The 21,630-nt window shown below is 34.4% G+C and overlaps 1 protein-coding gene across 1 annotated transcript in view; it reads right to left on the reverse strand.

The window, feature by feature from the left end:
- LOC148942770 (coiled-coil domain-containing protein 77-like) overlaps positions 1-21,630 on the reverse strand; it is a 58,332-nt gene that overhangs the window by 16,397 nt on the left and 20,305 nt on the right. The window contains exons 2-5 of the mRNA XM_089102502.1: positions 16,529-16,691; positions 13,852-14,035; positions 10,149-10,329; positions 6,993-7,242 (exon numbers count right to left, since the gene is read on the reverse strand). Coding sequence (XP_088958628.1) covers positions 6,993-7,242; positions 10,149-10,329; positions 13,852-14,035; positions 16,529-16,691 — 778 coding nt within the window. The remainder of the gene's footprint in view (positions 1-6,992; positions 7,243-10,148; positions 10,330-13,851; positions 14,036-16,528; positions 16,692-21,630) is intronic.

Here is a 21,630-nt window from a genome sequence, read left to right on the forward strand (position 1 = left end):
AAAAAAAAAATCCGTCGATGCATGCTATCAAATATATGCTATCAAAAATAATGCCAATTCTACATTACAAAGAGAGATTTGGGGGCATAAGAAAGCGATTCAGTAAGAGTGTATTAAATCAGGATACTTTAAGAAATTGTATTGGCTGCATAGAACAACTCATTCCCCGTTTTTCATATAGTGATCTAGGTCTATGGCCACTAATAAGTTACAGACTAGTCTCAATGATCAAATTTTGGTTGAGAGTTGCTCAGTTCCCGAGTCACAAATTGCTTAAGGCAACTTACGAAAATTTCCTCACGCAGGGGAAAAGATCATCGCCATTTAAAATAAAAGATATTTTAGATAAACAGAATTTTCTTTTGTTTGGAATGAAGTAGGATGGACCAATGAATAGATATGTAAATTTAGAGAATGAGATTAAGATTGTGCTAGAAAATCAAATGATCAAAAAATGGAGTGAGCTGCTAAGGAAAGGCCAAAATTCTATATGGACATTAAAGTAGCTTATGGGCAGGGAGTTCTACCTTAAGCTGAATTATCCAGCTAGATATATTACTTTGAGGATGCAGCTCAAGATTGATTGCCTTCCAATTATTTTAAGATTTAAATGGTTCTTAAAAGAAAGAAGTTAGAAAGAAGACAGGTATACTTGCCCGCTTAGCGAAGATGAGGAGGATAATCTAGTGCAATGCTTGAGTCGGTGCAAGGGGCTCTCTACAATAAGGGAAGTATATTAGAAAAATTGAGTTTATACTCCTAGATGTCTTAAATAGTACGTTGCCACATTCATTTTGCTTAATATACCCGGGGGGTTACTGTTAATACAAGGAGAGCTACTACCTTTTAAGATCGATTCTTTAAAGTCAATATTGAACCTTTGCATAGCAATGCTTCGAGGAAAAGAACTCAATTACTGTATTTGGTTTTCAAAATGGTGTTTTATTATCCAAAATAAACTATCATCCCCTAACTATGGGAGAATTTAGGTCTGTCATACATGTTGAGTTTCCTTGCCTAGTTTTCATCAAGACCGCACCCTTTTTGGGAGGAGTTAAATTTCTGCTTCTAAAATTATGCAAAATTTCATGTGCTATTAGTTTTTGATAAATAGCTTTAAAATTAATGCATTTTGCATATTCAGTATCAGCACGATTAATGTATTTTATTACAATAAAATAAAAGTCCAAAATAGGGATAACTACTACTACTACTACTAAAAACTCACCGCAGCATCAAGCCACCTGAGGCCAACACAGCTACGCACGCTCCTCTTCCACCCCAAACTATTCAAAGCCTCCCTTTTTATACCCGCCCACGTAGCTCCCATTTCCTTTACATCATTCTTTATGACGTCCTCCCACCCCGGACGATGACGACCTACTTTCCTTTTAGCCCTAGACGGTTGGCCAAAAATATAATCTTCGGCAATCTGTCATCCTTCATCCGCACAACATTCCCTAGCCACCTCAATCTTTCTTTCATTATAGCCCTAGAAAGCGGGATTGAACCACATTTTTCGTATAGCCTACTATTTGAAATACGGTCAGTCAGCCGAGTACCCAGAGCAGTCGTTACGCAATTTCTCTGGAAAACATCTAGCAAATCTTTATCCGCTTTTTGGAGCGTCCATGCTTCAGAGCCATATTTGACCACTGTCATTACTGTAGCTTCTAATATTCTAATCTTGGTTTGCAGACTTATCTTCCTTATTATTCCAGACTTTTTTTAACTGTGAAAAAACACCCTGAGCCTTGGCTATTCTATATTTAACATCTTCACTGCTCCCACCATCTTTACTAATAATACTACCAAGGTAAGTGAAGCTGCCCACCAGATCAATCTTTTCATTACCCAACGTCACCTTTTCATCTTCACTTATTCCTAGCCTTAGTGACTTAGTCTACCTAACATTAATTTTAAAACCAATTCTAGCACCCTGAACTCGCAAAACCTCTAAAACTTCATTCATTTTGCTCACACTTTCATCTAGGATACTTAAATCATCAGCATAATCGAAGTCCAGGAGACTTTTTCCTCCCCATTTGATTCTATGGTCTCCCATTGCCTTTTCTGTACTCCTTAAGACAGCCCATCAAAATAATCCATTTAAAGGGGGATAGAACACAACCCTGCTTAACTCTTGAATTAATACAAAACCAGCTGGTAACCTCATATCCTACCTTAACCGACGCTGTGTTATTCTTGTACATAGCCCTAATCACTTTAATGTATTTGTCCGGTATATCATACAAGGATAAAACCTTTACTAAAGCTCTTCTATCAACAGAATCGAACGCTTGCTCGTAATCTATAAAACTGAGGACCAAAGGTGTTTGAAAACTCAGTCACTTCTCAATTATTAGCCTAAGAGTGAAAATTTGGTCGACACCACTTCTACCTTTTCTAAAACCGTACTATTCATCTCCTATAACTGTCTATAGCATGTCTCAGTCTAAAATGTATCACATTGCAAAGTAATTTACTACTTAGAGAGACCTGACTAATGCCTTGATAATTATCCCACTCACTCTTATCATCTTTCTTATAAAATGACTTATTTAATATTTTCCTAAATTTGTTCGGTACTTTTCCTGTTTCAAAAATCATGTTCATAATATTCAGTAACTTATTTCTAACCTCAGAGCCACCATATTTAAGAAGCTCATTTACCGGCTTATCAGCACCTGGAGCCTTATTATTCTTTAATCCTTTTAGTACTGTTGCTATTTCCTCGTCACATAACAATTCTTCCTTCACATCCAAGGTATCATATTTTTCCTTTTCCACAATATTTGTTCCTGCAACTCTATCTCGGTTAAGAAAGTTTTCAAAATGTTCGGGCCATCTCGCTTTAGTTTTTTCCTTATCGCTAATTGCGACCCCATTCCTATCTTTAACTGGGACAAGTCTGGATTGACTACTCCCTCTCAATTTGTTAACATGTCAGTATAATATTTTACTACTGTGCCGTTTAGATGCGTCCTCTAGATCTTCGACAATTATATCAATAGCCTCCACTTCACATCTCCTTAGTTTATATTTCAGTGCTTATTTGACTTTCTTTATACTCCTTTTGTTTTCATATGATCTATCACTCAGATAATTCTTGTACAAGTCCTTTCTCCTTTCTATTAAACATAAAGCTTTTCCACTAATATTCTTAGCTGCAGTTCTAGCTTTCTTCCCTAATACACTTTCAGCAACTTCAAAAATTATTTTTCTAAAATTATTCCAACCATCTTCCACATTATCAAATTTTAAACTCTGAAGTTTAGTGTTCAACTGTTCCTGGAAATTTTCTCTCAAATTCTCATCCTGGAGTCTACCGACATCATAACTTCCCGAGAGGTAGTTACCCTTCCGATATTTCAGCTTTAAATTAACCCTTGACACTACTAAATGGTGAGTTTTACTTTTAACATCAATAACAGCACTCCTATATACCCTAGTATCTTGTATTGATCCTATCAGTCTTCGGTTTACTATAACATAATCAATAAGGTTTGCTGTCTTACCATCACGTGAATACCATGTTAACTTATGAGCCATTTTATGACCAAACACCATATTGGTTATAACTAGATTGTTATACCTACAAAATTGCAAAAGTCTGTATATATTACTGTTTTCTTTTCCTACACCAAATTTACCTTGGCTGGGATACCATCTATCCCTATTTCTACCAACCTGGACATTAAAATCTCCCAGTAATAATATCATATTTCTACCTGGGACCTTGTCTATTTGCTCCTGTAACTGTAAGTAAAATTCATCTGAGTCACTAGTATCTCCATCAGTCGGTTCTACAGGGGCATATACTACTATAACTGATACCCTGAACTTTCTAGTCATAAAATGAGCAATTAGTATTCTATTATTAATACCTTCCCAGCCTAAACAAGACTTAGCAGCTTCTTTATTCATCATGATCCCTACTCCCCATCCTTCCTGCCTGAGTAAACAAATTCTATATCACCTAATTTCATGCTTCCTACCCCTGGGATATGAGTCTCTGAAATTCCTGATAAATCCAGTTCAAATCTTCTGAATTCGTCAGTCAAAATGTCGATACGATAGTCATTTTTTAACGTTGTGACATTCCAAGTTCCAATTCTCATGGTCTTTAATTCTTTGAAATTATTTTCGCCTCAGGAAAAGCAATGATCCCGAATACCAGTGTAAGACGGGGATCACATATCTTCCCAAGTCTACATCGAAGTGCTTAAGCCGGCTTAGAACTGGACAGCAAGAAGTCCCTGGGACCTCCATGAATCGAGGCTTTGTGCAATCCTGGGCCCATCTTGGTCACAACATGGTTTTTAGCACTTGGTTTCAACATGGTTTTCAGCTCTATCAACAAGAGTCGAAATCCTGCACAGATAGTCTCAAGCCTATTACCTCCGACTCATTTTATATTCATGCCTACAAATATTATTAGTTCTACGGGGAGGCAGCCCATAATAGATAAATCAGCTAGGAAGAGGTTTTCCAGCCCAAAGACGCCGATCAAAACATACCAAGCCCAGAAGAATTGTCCATTAGTCAGAATCCTGTGCGAATGCCGTGTCGTTTACTAGGCTGTAATTTCCTTGAGGGGTGCTACTCTTCAAATGGGAATAGAGTTGACCACAAGGTCCCCAGTCTTGCAGATACCTCCAAAAGGTTGAGATAGCCCTTTGCAGAGGCTATTGCCCATAGGCCTAGATCTTACACCCTGCCGCAGTTGTCCTCCTATAGAGGATCCTCCTGCGATGGTGTTCTGCATCACCATGCAATTTAACCCATTACTAGGAGAAGGTTTGTAACTCATGGGACTTGTGGACAAACCAGTGGGTCCTTCTGAGTATACATTCGAGGGGCCTTCTTCCTCCTCCCCTGTATTTATGACCCCGGGCGAGGGTGCCCCAGATTCTATTATGGACCCCTAGGGACAAGGTCCCCCCTTGGTCCGTGCCTCCTATGGAGGTACCCTACATATCTGTAGAGTGTTCCCCTATCGCCACCTGGGGACACGCTGAAAGGCCTGGGGGAGGCCAGATAAACTGACAAGTCTCCTAACACTCATGATAGTCCATGTAGATAAGAGTATTACTATTAATGATTAGAATTACAGCTCGACTGTCAGCTAAATTACGAACCGTCTTAGTTCACGCATGTGATAGTAATTGGTCGTATCCGCGGAAATTATTAACTAACTTTTTTTTTTACATTGGCTAATAGACTTTGTCGCGTTTTTGGTCAAACTGCAGTCAATGTTTTCGGCCATTTCTCGACCAAATTACAAATCCTTTTTGTTCATGCATGTCAGAGGCAACGCTACAGTGTTGCCTATAGTAGAGGCCATAAGACTTCCATGTTTTTTTTTTTTAGACACTTCATATGGGAGGGATGGTCGTATAGGCTTTGGAGGGCGCTCATTTCATTGGAAATCACAAGTTCTAGTTCCGTTTTTGAGAGTCAAAAGTGATGGGAAGGCAACTCACCCCTCCCCCCACCCAATTACCCTTTTCCTCATATACCTCCGATGAAAATTTTGGGATAGCCATTCTGTTCAAAATAGCTCAAAGATCAGATAACGAAAATTTCAGGGTCGACACAGCCCCCCAGGGACAGACGTTGCAAGTTATGCCCTCGGGGCATATATGGTTCTTATGGAAGATGTTCGTATAGACATCAGAGAGGTGGGGGGACTTCAGAGAGTACTAAAGAGGAATTAGGCATCAATTACTACTCTCTGTTCCCTTCCATTTCTTACAATTCATTCTATATGTATCTGGAGGATTTAAGATATTGACTTAGGAAGATTTAGGATATTGAGTATAAAAATGCGCTCTTTGAGGCACCTGGCACCCTGCAACACAATGACCAGGCACCCCTCCTTTATAATAACTGATGCGCACTTAAACATCACTGTACATAATTTATGAAATATCAAGCGAGTTATTTTAGCTAACCGAAGCTTTAAAATGAATGTCAAAAATATCTTCTGCAATTAGAAAGGAGCTATCACTCTATAGCACCTTTATTCATACTTAGTCTACATAAAGGGAGATGAGAGATTAGCTCCAACCCCCCCGCCCCCTCCACACCCCACCTAAACACACACACCCCCCTTTTATATTTGTCTGAAGGTCCATGGACAGTTAGACAATCGGGACATGGAAATGCACTCCTTCAGACATCTGCCCTTCCACTGTCCCTCCATAATATCTTGCCGCCCCTTCCTTTATTATAGCTAATGCACAATTATACATCAATGACCATAGTTTTATGAAATATTTAATTAAGTAAATCACCTTAGTAAAATCAAGCATTCAGATAAATGCGTATATTAACCATTTATCTTGTATGGACATCACTTTTCGGGAACAAACATGCCACCACGCGGCATTGCCTCCTCTGCAACTGGAATGCTCAATACATTGTTCTTTGATAATTTTAAATCGATTGACTATATGAAGATTTTAAATTGATTGGGTATACCAGAATTTTAACGCGGTAGCAAATTGGTCCTCTTTGCGACATAATCATAGCTTAGTGTTACTGCCACGAGCGCACTATCACACTGCGGTAAAATGCATTCTTAGACGAAATATCGTGCAATTTATAATTTTCTAAATCTAAATAATTTAAAATGGAGACAGTAGATAGAAAATCAATATTTTTTCAGAAGAAAGTAGACTACTGAGTTGAAAATTTAAAACAACCGTTAAAATAATTAAATTTCTGCGTGAAAATAATAAACACTTTCAAATGGTCAACTATTAGTAGAAGATTTTGTGCATACTATTAGACTATCTGGAAAAAAGCTGCTTATAAAAAAGGCTTAAATTAAAATGGAATAAATTAAAACTGGCATTGTAAAATAAAACTTATTTGAGACAGCCCATGATTTTCGCACATCTGGAGTAATCTTAAAGGTCCAAGGAAATTGGATGACGAACTTATTTATTATGATTGATATTGATTATTATGTTTATAAAACTCACCTTAAGCTCTTTTAATTCTTTCTTCAAGTTCACAACACAATAAGTATACTTCTTTGTGTCCAGGGCTGTAACTAATCCCTCAATAAGAATTTGGACATCTTCTTTATCTGATACATTTGGAAGCTCTTTGATTTTCTTTAGAAGTATTGTCTTCTCATTTTCCCAGGCTTTTGTGGTAGTAACTTCACCAACACGAAGATTCGTATATTTCTGTGAAATATGTCGTAATTCCTCTTGGGTTGAAAGAAGCCTGAAACAATTATAAATTAACAAACTCGCTCTTTTGGTGACAAAACATTGCATAAAGTCTAGAAGAAGTTAAATTTTAGCCCGAAAATAGCTTGGGCACTTTCTGGCCTACAGATTTGCTGTTGGTTGTGCTTTTACGCGTCATTTATTCCTTTCTTCGTTTTTTTTTATAACCAGTGACCAGTTCTTCTGGATTGCACTATAACCATTGTTATACTGAAGCTCAATCCAGTACGGCAGATGGATTGCAACAGTAGCTGCGAGAAGACTTTGTAAGAGCAGTCCGGAACTCAGCGAGTTTTTCCTAAACGGATCATTTCATGACATTCCATCCTTAAATACGAGTCAAGGCACACTAAATGAAAAAAGGTAAGAGCCTCCATCAAGTAGGCAGGCATTAATCTATTATACGAAAGAATTTACGGGGACGAAATTCAAACACATGACCCTCCTACACCCCTATATAAACCCTCTACCAAGAAGTCAAGTTATTTGATAACTAAAGATCCTTCAAAAAGCCATAGCACCAGATGTTAAAAAAGAAAAAAAACACCTTAACTTAGATTTTAAACTAGGAGCCGTAAGAGACCTAGTTTTCAACCTTACAGAGGGAATGAAAAGAAATTTTAAATCAACATTTCGCATTTAAAAACCTCTTTATATATTCCTTTTCGAATCCCTCGTTTTCTTTTGCATTTACCACATTATTTTTTTGACGTTTTCCTTGGAACCACAATGACTTCAGCTCCATAGTGCAACAAAGATTATGTAGATTTCCCGCATTTCTTAGTAAAAAATACCACTAAAACTGTTGCACAATACTAAAGCCAATCGAAAGTCTTTTTTTTTTAATTTAAATTTTGTCTACAACATGAATTGCAATCGAATGCCAACGAAGAGAAACGAGCAAAATTTTTTCTATTAATGAGTTTTTCAAAGAAAAGTAAAAAGTAACATGAAAAGCATAGACGAACAGAAATAGCCACACAGTAAGTCAAACCCAAAATGAACAGAAATTAAAATGAATAATCAAATTTAAACGAAAATGAATTAAATCAAACTTAAAAATAACAAAATGACAATGAATGAACAAAGGAAACCTAAACAAATAAATGTTACCGCAAATAAAAGTGGAGTTCCCACCCATTAAAAACTAGATTATTATTTACACTTTACTGTATTTAGAGCAGTGTTTATCTGTCACAACGTCAGAAAATAAAATAAAGTAAAAAACTAATCAAGTTTCATGAAAAGAAAAACAATTTCTTAGAGTAAATATATTTGTGACTTTCAAATTATTTATAATGTCTTAAAAGAATGCTTTTAGTCAATATTTTACTCTGACTCCACTTTATTCAAATGTATAGAGAATAACTGCTGTGTGTCAAAAGACGAAAAAAAAAGAAAAAAAAAAGAAATACAAAACCGAAGATGGCTTTCATCCGGTGAATAAAAAGAAAAGGCGCAGCAGATATTTCGACAAAGACATCTGCTAAGCCATCCTCATAAAAAAAAAAACTATTAGAGGTATCGCTGAATACGGATGCCCACTGTGTACTCGCGCACAGGAAACACTGTTGGTACTACTTCAGAAGTTCCAGAATATAGCTTAAAGGGCAATATTCACTTGTTACCCATAACTCTATCCAGTCTGTTAGTGAAAGATTTTATGTCATGTTGATGACTGCTCTTTTTTACAAATGTATAAATTCACCTTCTTTTTCAGAGCCTTCTCGTATTGTGCCCTTTTCCCTATTGTCCAACCGACGAAACAGACACGAAGGTAAACACAGCTCCATCTAACTATCTTAATGTTAGCACCAAGAGAACACAGTACTTGAACTTGGTGAACCCCTTCGTGTGACTTACCACTTAGATTTGGAACGATCTTGTAGGGGATATTTTCACTAAAAGTTTCTCTGTTGGTTCTTTCAAAAGCAGATTAAACAGTAATTTAAAATCTCATGAGCAACATATGTAAAAGATTAGCGGCAAATCAGATACTTAAAAGTATATGGCGTCACGAACTTGAGAATAATAAAAAAAATAATTTTAAGGTAGACTGTACGTAAAAGAATAAGTTCTGTTATTTTGCACTGAGAACGGCCTAGCAGAAATCTTTACCAAAACATATGATTTGTCTTCACGGGCAAAACCACCCAGCTTCGGTTTTGTCTTTTTTTATTATGTTTTTTTTTCGTTCTTCGTTTTTTGTCGTGCGTCATGTATAACCAGAGAGGTCTCAGGACGTGATTAAAATAAATATACCTAAATAAAAATTTTGAAACGTCAACCAGTAATTTTAGCACCCAACTGCTTAGTTTGTTGATACAATACTTTGAATTGGTGAATCAATAAATGATTTTACATTTGAAAGCAATAGTTTTAAAAGTAAAAAATATTGATGAAAATTTACGGATATTCAACTAATGAAACTAGAGTGACTGCTAAAAATAAAATAATTCTCGAAAGACAGAGCAGAATTTAATTATTCAATGTTATAATGACTAAGAAAAACAGCTAGAAATACACTGTGTTTTCGGAAAAACACAAAGAAAACTCTAACCTCTAAGGAGCTTGAAGGGACGGCAGCCCTGATGTTATTTGTGACATTTTTTTTTTAAAGTTTAACTTGATTATCTATTGTATTATTTGTTAATTGTAGTTTGAACTGATTATTTATTTAATTTCTGTTTCAGTAATTTTGTCCAATGTTAGTTTTACTTATCTTATCACTTTTTCTGCTCGTTTTAGGTTTTAACGTTACTCTTTAATTTTTTTTGGAGAAACATTTCTTTGGAAAACTTTTATTTAAAGCTAATCTAATTCAATAAGTTAGCAATTAGATCAGAAAAATTAAGACAAGTTAAGATTAATTGATGACTAATTCATTTGAACAAGACTTACTGATCATTCAACTTTGTTATCTTTTCTGACAAAAACTTCTTCTCCGCTTCTCTTTCTTCTTGAATCAGTTCTCGATCTCTAAAAAAAACTCCTGACATCTCTTTGGCTAAATTCCTCATTTCTTCCAAACGTTTACTTAGAATTACATCTTCTGGCGATGGAGAGTCGCTGGTTTCGGTAACTGTTAGAAAAGAGATGGTTGAAAGACGAAATCCTAAACCTTTTAGAATACTGTTAATTTTAGGAGAAAACATAAAATAATTAAAGAACGCGAGGACCAGAATTATTCGTGATTGTAGATAGTTAAACGTAAAATTTTATTCACGCATGGGACAGAAAATAGTCAATTTATGGTGAATCAAATGAAAATTATAGGAGCTCCATGGGGTTTGGCAGGAAGAAATACACGAAGTCATTTCCCGAGTAAAAAGCTGACAGATTACTTTATCATTGCGTCAGCCAACCATAGTTCTACAATAGTTTAATCAAAGACAAACAATGAGAAGAAATTAAATTCGGCCAAAAAGAACACATATATTGGAAAAACCAAAAATTTTTAGCTTATGTAGAAAATATAATAACTTCTGATGACATCATAAAGATACAGAAATTTTCAATGAAGGGCAGGGGCTGAAGGCCCCACCCTGTGTATGTTTAATTGTTCTGATCACTATTTTTCTTTTCAGTTGTTTTCTAAGGCTCAATTGTTTTCATAAAAAACTAAATGCATACAAGATATGTCTATCCTCAATCTTTCCATGTACATTACTTAAAAAAAACGTAGATTATGTAGAACTGAAGACATTTAAAGCAAAAGAAGCAAACAATATAAGAAAAAAAGCGACTAAAAAGAAAAAAAAAACTGGTACAGCTAAATTCCTGGGGAATAGAAAGAGCAAAGTAATTGAACTAAGGAACATCTCTATTTGTCCTAAGCCAGAAGTGATATTCTTACAAGAAACCCTACTAAAGCTAAATAAGCAAAATCTAGTTTCCTAGTAATAAATACGCAAGGCAAGATAAACCAAACAGATGTGTAGGGGAGGTTATGAGACTTGTTAATACACTGTTACTCTCTATTGTAAAGCCATCTGTCCCAGGTACAAATAAAATAGGAATTACAAGAATTGAGACAGTAAATAGGACTTACGTAAGTATAGTTAAAACCGTTATAATAATTCGTCAAGTAATTTTAAAGTGGTTCTGTTTAGGGATATATTAATAACCTTTTATGAGAGGGATTTCATTGGAAATAATAACAATCTTCATTATAATAGTTGGGACCTCATGTCTACCAAGTATATCACTTTGAGTAATATAATTGAAATAATTTTTCCATGGTATATGAGGTACATGATAAAGAATGTGTTAATGAATTTGAATTGATTTCCCCACATCTGGAGATTCCCCCCACACACCTGGGAATACATCTAAACACCTGAGTAGGTGCGCCATCAACAGTTTATTTCTACTTGTTTTTTTCATGAAAGGAATTATAAACTATAACAAATTTTTATACGACCACTGTCTTGCAACATCCACACTAGATGAATTAAATTTGAGTCAGCAAGGCAGCCACACGTCACACGATAGTGTGAATTGTCTTCTTACTTTTGTTTTTGTGTCTCGTGTGCTATATAGACATTAAAGCCACTCTATTTCAGAAAAAAGTCCTAAGATGTCGCTAGTGATAGGAAAATACCAAATTGTACCTCAAATCTGATACAGATTTCAATTTTATCTCAAAGTCTCGATTCCAAATGTTAGCCGAAATGAGTGTACCATATTTATAGTATATGGGGAGGAAGGAGGGCTGAGGGACAAAAGTAAAATTTGGCTTAGCCAAATTTTACTTTTCTTTGTAGAGCACAGATTTGTAATTGAATTTACTTTTTTTTTTCCAGCTTATTCATCAGGAAAAGAGAATTTAAAAAGGAAATATACACCGTTTTTGCACTTTAACATTTTCTCCTGATAATAGGTCGCAGTGCATATATATATATTTTTTATCCTGTTCAACACTTATATGCTTAATAGAATTAAAATACAGGTAATTCTACCTCAAAGACGAATTACGGGAGGTAAAATTATATGAACTGTCCATCCCCTTGAATTCAAAAGATTATTGTGAGAGAGTACAGAGAAAGAGACACGGAGAGAGAAGGAAGAGAGAGAGAGAGAGAGAAAGAAAGAATATGATTATTTAAGGGGAAAAAATCATTATATAAAGATGTCTTAGCGCGCCACTTACAATAAGGTGTTCCTTTTCTTACCTACATGAAGAAAAGAATATAATATCAGAGGAGGAAGCATCTCGTTTGTCATAGCATTATAATCAGTTTTTTTTTTACGATAAGCCAGTAGTCACTAAAACAAGTCTTTTTCATAGTGTTTTTTTGTCAATTTACCCTGACGTTTTGCCTCATTTTTTATTCTAAATCTCACCCTGATTGCGCTTCAGTTAAGTATTCCCTATTGGTCATGATAAGGTGGTTGTTGTGTGAAACAACTAGCACTTGATTTGTTAAAAACAAGCCATAATTTCATTGGTTTTTCATTTAATAATGAAGTTATTTTTCTTTTAATTGTAGCAAAAAACGACAGTGTGATGCCAGCTTCAATGGAAAAAGTATTAAGAAATATTTTAAAGATCAAGGGTGATTGGCTACCAAAATTCAAAATTTGGTTGGCTTCAAAGGCGAAGCCAACCAAAAGCAGGATGTTAGATTAGCATAGCCTGCGAAAATAGCAGCGAACTTTATGTGAGCACAAATCACGTTTTTACTTTTTTTTTCTTTTTATTTCAATGGCCGAAGACATACACCCCTACACATTGCAAAGACTTCAAATTTCAGCTAAATCTCTGCAAGTACGATGCAGAGCGCGAATACTTGACGGATGAAAATTTGAAAGCGTTTTTGATATTGCAAAAAAAAAAAACATTATTATGGAAAGCATTCTAGATTGTCAAGACTACCTCTGCGACATCGACTAGGGGAGAAAGAATAGTAACAATGATGAAGTTGGTAAAACCATTTTCAGGTCTACAATAAAGAACTGAAGACTCGTTTACTTGCTGATATTACCCTGTGAAATTGGTCCCTGGCCTCAGATTGGCCAGAGGACCTCCCCTCTTCTGGAAAAATAATGGCCGAAAAGTACAATTTTTATGTTTTGGATGACGCCACCCATAAGGACCAGACCTATGTGCACCTATACATTACAGTTTTGAAAATTATTAGACAGGTCTATAGATATCATCAAGAATCTATACTTGTCCGGATTAGTATTAGTATCTGTTATTAATATTTATCCGTAGTACTTACTATGAAATTGAGCTAGAAGAAACGAAAAAAGAGCGAGAAATAAGCAATGCCTTTGAAACTAAACAATAGTAAATTATCTGATTTTGTCAAACAGGATTTGTAAAAAAAAACCTTTACTCCAGCCTTTACTAAATTCGATATATTTGTTTTATTCTAAATATGTTTAGCTTGCAGCCAGCTTCTAGACTCGAATACATTAAAAAAAAAGGTAGTGGCAACAAGTGAGGTAAAATATTTATGTTCTTTTTAATATTGACTAATGGCTCTTAAGATACCGTGACAAGAGACCAAGTCACGGGATTCTGTGACATGGTCTTGACCACCCAAAGAAAAATTTACATGTGCTATGGGAACAAACATATTTCAGAATTACTTACCAGTTGCTTCTGTTTTCTCACGAACAGAGCTTTCAGAAGAGTTTTGCTCCTTTTCTTTCCTATCCTTGAACATTGTAAAATTTATTACATCTTGGTTTTTGATAACCGATTGAACATCTGTTTTTTCAACTCCAAGCAAATGACTAAGCACTCGAATAGCCTTTTCCTGCTCCTTCAGTTTGTACTAGAAAAAATATAACTTTAGTAGAAAATTTGTAAACATAGTATAACTTATAATGTGATCATAATTAAATAATGATATAGCTAGAAACAAGCATAGCAACAACTAAACTATAATAGGATAGATACTAAATAAAATAATAATAGTAGTCTACTTAAATTATTAGCCTCTTCCTCCTTCCTAGCCTTTATAAGCTGAGTTAGTAGCCTTTTCCTGCTCCTTAAATTAGTACTAGTAAACAAAATTAATTTTGATCACAAAATTTTCATTATGCTTATATTTGAAAAACAATATAAATATACCATATTATAAAGAAAAAAGGAAGTTAAATAATATATTTTTATAAGATAAAAATTTACATGTATTGTTTTATATTACTATCATCATCATCAGAAAGTCTACTTTTCATAAAAAAAAATTGTTCTGTTATTAGTACAACTGCCTTTTCTTTCTAGTCTAAAACAATCATGATGTATGTGGTCACTTTTTGTGAAAAACCTAGGACACAGTTTTATAAGTTTCAACATTTTTTTTTTTACATGGGCTATGAGCAGAAGTAATCCTACAGCCTCTTCAAGTACTAATTTCTTAAAATACAGATTCAGATAAATGTACCTTTATTTTCAATTTCCAGTTATGTGTTTTCTTTCGATATTTGCTTTCTGAGATATGTATTGGAAATATAGGACATCCCTTTCCACCTCACAATTTGTCTTTGTCTGTACATTTTAATAGATGGCTGGATTGTGTTGAATTCTTATATATGTCCTGTATGTAGTGTGGCTCTCGGTTGGCTTCTGACACTTAGTTTTATCTTCAAAATTATTATTTAACACGCAAAATGAACAAAAATACATATTCAAATAGAGAAGCTGCAATCCAAACGAAGGCTACCTATTATAGAAAAATTTTAAACCGGCAAGAAACAACATATAACAAAAACGAGTAAAAAAACAACAACACATAACAAAAAACGTAACCCATAAACATGATGAATTAGGGGACCAGAGAAACAAAGGGGCAAAGGAGACTATATTGACCTGACAAATTCACAATGCTATAGTACAAAAATATAAAATGTACAGCGATCCTTTCATCAATGATAAATAATATGTTCCGATATTTCTTCTTTAAAAAGCGGCAATTGACCATGGGAAATCTATACGTTTCGAAACAAGCAACAGAAGAAGCAAGTCAGCGACAGGGTATGAAAGAATATGGAAAATATGAAATTAATTCACTGGGGACTGATCATTATAATGCCAATGTGGTAACTGGAAGTCTCCAACCTGACCAGTGCTTAACACATTAAGAAATAAGAAATTCGTATCTGCTCCTAAGTGACTTCAAAGTGGCGGAGGGCAATGAAGGAAAGTACCAAGAACCCTTATGGCTTTTTTGTATTATTTGGTAAGACTTTGTTCACCGAAATATTTTTTTAAAGTTTCTGTTTAAGAAAAAAAGGAATTTTGATATCCATTAAGGAAAAAACATATTTTGTTTGATGTGCATAACCTAAATTTTGATCAGAATGAGTTTGGGAAGATAAAAATACTCATCAAGAATAATTTTCAAATACCTTTAAGTCTGAATACTTTTTATACAAGTTGTAGAGAGACCTAACTCTTCAATCCAATTTTAGTAGCTCCTTGCTTAAATTTCCCAAACACTCTAAATTTTGTCTTAAAAAATCTAGGACTAATCAATTAAAAGAAAGATCAGTGGATAAGTATGTTCATTTTAGCCTACAAATTTTAATTAACAAAGGAGGGGTTTTAGCTTCAACAGATACCACTGTATCATTTGCAAACATAATTACTAGACTGTTATTCTGTGATAAACAATTATGGAGATCATTTGTATAAATTAAGAATTGTTACAGACCTAATACAGACCCCTGTGGTAGACCTGTATCAGCAAGCAACTTAGCTTGAGACAGATGGCCCTGAAATTCTGCTTAGATTCCATGATTTATTAAATATGATTTTATTAAATCCAACTCTTTTTCTCAAATTCCAAACCTTTTTCCCTTTTTTTTATAGCAAAAACACTGGCAAAAGAAAACAAGCATTGGTTTTGTATTATTCACGATTTGTTTTTTGTTTTTATTTTATTTAACGCATTTTGAACCCTTTTATATTGTTCTGTGCTTAACATAAGGGTTTCATTTATCTGGCATTGAAGTGGAACACATTTCTCAAATAAAACCTTACAAAAGCAATAATAAAACATATTCTTGATTTTGTTCAGACCATTTCTCTGATAAAACGTAACCAGAAAACCTTTCAGATAAATTCTCCATTGAAGGAATCAATGAAAAAAAAGAAGTAAAGAACAAGACCAGAAAAACAGATTACGCAACAATCCTCTTCTATATAAAAAAAAAAAAAAAAAAAAAAAAAAAAAAAAAAATCACATTTTTGGCACATATTTGGAAACTTTGTAATTTAGCAGTCAGATCCAATAGCTTTATTTTCCATTTGCTAAAATTTTTACCTGGATATAATGATTCTCAATTTGTAATTGTTTAGCCACTGTTTGTTCATAGTTCAATTGTCCTTGAGTATCACTCAATGCTCTCTGTAGCTTTGACACTGTGGTTCCAAGTTCCAAAATTTGGTTTTCTAAGGCAGCATTTCTTGTAAAAAGTCTTTCCTCTCTGAAATTATCAACCCATACGTTACAATTTCAATAGGCGTCTTTCTACTATTCTATCCAAAATTAGCTGGTAACAACATTGGTAAAAAAATGCATTTCTGCAAGCTTACAGAATTGTAGCTAAAAAGTGTCTATGAATTTGCATTCGTTTCTTTATACTTTAAAGTCCTATTTTTAAAACTCGTAATAAATCATTTGTTTCCACACATCTTTGATAACAAATGCTCCTTAGTCCAATTTTTAGATGCAAATGTAAACACAGTTTATAATATTGTTAAAGAATTCGAAAGAAATATGAAAGAGTGAAACGACCATATAAACCAATATAACAGCAGATTGTGGAGAGCTATTTCTTGAATTGAGAAATTTGAAAATTACATTTTCCTTCTTTAAATTTCAAACCTAAAATTCATCGAAAACCTTTTTAGCGTAATTTTGATTTTTAACAAAAAAAAATCAAATAGAAAGCTAGAGCAACACTAAAACATAAAACAAACAGAAATGGTCCAATATTAGAAGAGGGCTGCCTACCCCCCGACCCAAACTCTTTATACTACAATTTGAAAGGTGATTTCCTGAAAACATTGCCCGGCACTAATTTTTTTAAGCGTTTTATATAGCCTACTTATTACCTTTTAAAACATGAAAATTGTATTGTTTAAACCAAACGACTAAATGAGCCCTTTTATCCTCAGATTATTTTCCTAAAAAGCAAAACCTTAATTGTAGAGGAGTGATGGTTGAAGAAAACGACTTTGAAGAGATTTCTGTTTCTTTTGAAATTAGTTTAAAGGAAAGTAAATAGCAAGATAATAACCCAAAACGAGCAGAAATAAAGTCATATAGCAATTCAAACTTAAGGCGCTAGCTTCACTCTTATTTGTAGTAATTTCTGCTTGTTTTAAGCTTGACTTTATTAATCATTTTCGTGCATCTTCGTTTTAAGTTCCATCCACTCAGTCATAGTAACATATGATACTTTTAAGTTCGATGTGGTTGTTCATTTTAATTTTGTTCGTGTTATAGCCTGAAACTTTAAAGCAGATCAGCTTAAAAAAAATTAATTATTTGTCATTAAAAATCGATACAACACTGCATGGTTACCTGCCACTATAGTTGCTATATTTTTCTTCCAACATTTATTGACCCTATAAATGTTCCCTTGGTCCAATCCACTTACCCTGGAAGTTCCAAACTAATCAGAGAAAAACAATGTTTGGGTCGTTTAAGGGTTTCACAAATGAATGCAAACGACTTTTTTTACAAAACATTTTTTTTTTTGTTTTGGGTTTCAATGGTCTTGTGTAAATGCCCACAAATTTGGGTCTATTTTGGGTGTCACAAATCGGCAGAATAATTTTTTCTCAAATACCTTATGTTTTCATTGACTTTAGACAATGCTTCTTTTATCTTTGAGACCCCTTGTCTTCATCTACATACATGCAATGTAATATGCGATGCCATGTAAGCACAAGTTAATCCAAAAAAAAAAATTGTTTTAGCCCACTTTCAGGTGTCACACATAGATACACCCAATCTTCAAACATTTTTGTTTTCATTCAGGTCTACTTTGCCCTGTCTACACAACCATTTTCCATTAAGACAATAAACAAATATAGCCACAATGAGCGGTAGATTTGTTTTCTGCATATGACTCCACCTTGCTTACCACGCCCGTTTTTTCTTCTTTTTTTTACCCCAGATTACGGTAATTAGTCTTTTGGTATGGAATGATCAAATACACTTAAAGTCAAATAACTGAGCTGAAGAAAAGTATTACGAGTCTTAAGTGGTCAAACAATGGTTTTGAACCTATTTCTGATCAAAATGGTTTCTTATTTTCAAGTGTTTTCTGCGCATAAGGGTTCATTTCAAGACAAATTTTATATCCAATTTCAGATAAATCCAACGTTTAGGAGATAGAAAAGTTTTTTTTTCCCTTATCATATTCTCCAAAAATAATATTTTGAGTCTTTTTGCCCTCCCAAAATACATCCTGAAAGTTTTAACTCAATCCAACAAGTAGTTCCCGAGATATTAAAAATACAATATTTTGATAGCCTGAATGAATATACTATCATTTTTGCCTCACTACTTCACCACAAATATATTCAAATTTCCACTTGGGCTTTAGAAAGATTGTAGATAATTTCGGAGACCACACTGCCTTTCCATGACGATAAAATAAAAGTCCAAAATAGGGATAAAATCCTTTTTAATAGACAGTGTATAATAAATTTCACAAAAAATACCAGATATTTCGGTCACATATACAGTGACCGTCATCAGTAGTAAATACATCAGTTTTACTACTGATGACGGTCACTGTCTATGTGACCGAAATATCTGGTATTTTTTGTGAAATTTATTATACACTGTATTAAAAAGGATTTTATCCCTATTTTGGACTTTTATTTTATCGTTAGGAAGATTGGCATATGTACATTTTCTTCCTCTTTCTAAATGCAAAACATACAAGTCCCATGCATCCTACCTCCCTTTGACACTCCAACTCAATGCCCACCTACTGTTCCCAAGATGTCATAACCTGGATACACAGTTTCTTTTGCTTTACCTCTGCTGGACCAAAATTCAAGATCCGCTTGACCCTTCAAAAATCATTTAAATTTCAAATCAATAAGCTGTTTCTGAGATAATGCAGACATGCAAATTTGATAACCTGAAAAATAAATCGGTTTCTTTCCTCGTGCATGCAGGAACAGATCCTGGCCAAATAGGGCCAAAAATTCGTAACACATTAAGAGACCAAATCTTTAGACCCTTTCCCTATGCCTCCTCCCTCGAGGTCAAAGTTCGAGGTCTACTTGGCCCCCCAGCACTCCCTGAAAGTTTCAGATTTATCCGCAAGGCTGTTTCCAGGATATTGCAGATGTTATTTAGATCAAATGTCAAAACATAGAGTCTTTTGATTTACCTTAGTGCTTAACCACGATAGAATATATTCATGGTAAAATAGTGAAGTAAATCAGAAGAGACAATATTTACCCAGGTAAATATTGTCTATTGCTGCTATTTATCTAAGAGGTGTTGATTTAAGGAACCCCAGCAGCAGCACTTAGATTTGCCATATCTTTGCACCTAAAAAGAAAATGATCCAATTCATCCCCCAAACTACTACATAGTGGGAAAATTCGTAACCTGTTTGGGAAGTTAATATCCCTCCAATTTGTTAAAAGTGGTAGACAATTAGCTCGCACCTGAATCCAAATTCTAATATATTTATTTGATAAACTTAACTTGAAATAAAATTCTTCATCAAAAATCTCTTTAACACTTCTATAGAAAATGAACTAGTCAATGTACTTGTGCAAACACCCTAATGTTGATTCTCTTGGTCTTCTAGCCTACTCATTAAATCTCTAAGAAAAAAATCCTCACTGTCTTTGGGGCCTTGGCCATTATTACATGTATAGGAGAAACTGCTATCATCTTTTTATCATCTTTTTTTTTATCATCTTTTTTTTTTTTTTTTTTTTTTTTTTTACCTGGAATGGCCACAAAGATTTGATATCCAGCCTTAGCAATTCTTCATACGCAGCTCTGGCTATCCTGTGTTCCAGTTAATAAAAATAATAATAATAATTTATTTATGCCCCCTGCATACATAAATGATGTACACAGAGGAGTATAGGAAATAAATGAAAAGAAAATTGAAAAATAAAAAATTACACTTCTAACGAAAAAGACGACAACAAGTAGCTCATAATACTAATAATAACTCATGAATATATAATAAATAGCTTATGTTAGCTAATTAGTGCATAACAGCAATGGCGACAAAACTATTATTCCATTAAACGAGACAATTAAGGGGAAAATTTATTCAATTTTCTTTAGATCGTCTAAGAAATCGGTCGTATTGTTGATCCATTTTAACAGTAATTATTTGAAAAAAACTACGTTTTCTAAAGAGTTAAAGAGGCTGAGTTACTAGGTCAAACCTTAAAACGTACAGGGATTAGGAGGCACAGTTGGGGGGCTGCCACCCCCCAAACCCCTGCTTTCGCAGCCTTTAAATAAAAAAAAAAGTTTTTTAAACTGAAAGTAAGGAGCAACATTAAATCTTAGAACGAACAGAAATTATTCCGTATATGAAAGGGGCTGTGCCCTCCTCAACGCCTCGCTCCTTACGCTAAAGTTTGACTTTCTCACAACTCTTTTTTTTAAACAATAAAAACTTTAGCGTAAAGAGCGAGGCGTTGAGGAGGGCACAGTCCCTTTCATATACGGAATAATTTCTGTTCGTTCTAAGATTTAATGTCGCTCCTTACTTTCAGTTTAAAAAACTTTTTTTTTATTTAAAGGCTGCGAAAGCGGGGTTTGGGGGCGGCAGCCCCCCAACTGTGCCTCCTAATCCCTGTACGTTTTAAGGTTGGACCTTGTAACTCAGCCTCTTTAACTGTTTAGAAAACGTAGTTTTTTTCAAATAATTTCTGCACGTTTTTGTACAGTTTATTACTTATTATTGCTTGACTAACTGTTAGATTATCGTGTCAGGATTTATCATATACCGACGCGGGGTTTTGGGGGGTGGCAACCCCCCAACTGCACCTCCTAATCCCTGTACGTTTTAAGGTCCGAACTTGTGACTCAGCCTCTTTAACAGCCCCCCAACTGTGCCTCCTTATCCCTGTACGTTTTAAGGGTCGACCTTGTAACTCAGCCTCTTTAACTCTTTAGAAAACGTAATCTATCAAATAATTTAAAAAAGAAACTGAGTTTATTTTTTAAAGTTTAAATTCAGTATATAAAAAATTTGCTCTGACGGTGAATCGAACCCGGGTTTTCCGCCTGACAGTCTAGAGTATCAAGCGCTGGACTAAACAGACACAATAGTATTTGTTTTTTAGTAAATGAAAGCTATTTTCGACTCAAGCAAATTCCCACGAAACTTGAAATTTGGTTTTTGGAAAACAGGG

This window comes from Artemia sp. Qi Xiang Cuo, chromosome 16 (assembly GCF_049724085.1).
Source record: "Artemia sp. Qi Xiang Cuo chromosome 16, ASM4972408v1, whole genome shotgun sequence".
NCBI classification, from domain to species: domain Eukaryota; kingdom Metazoa; phylum Arthropoda; class Branchiopoda; order Anostraca; family Artemiidae; genus Artemia; species Artemia sp. Qi Xiang Cuo.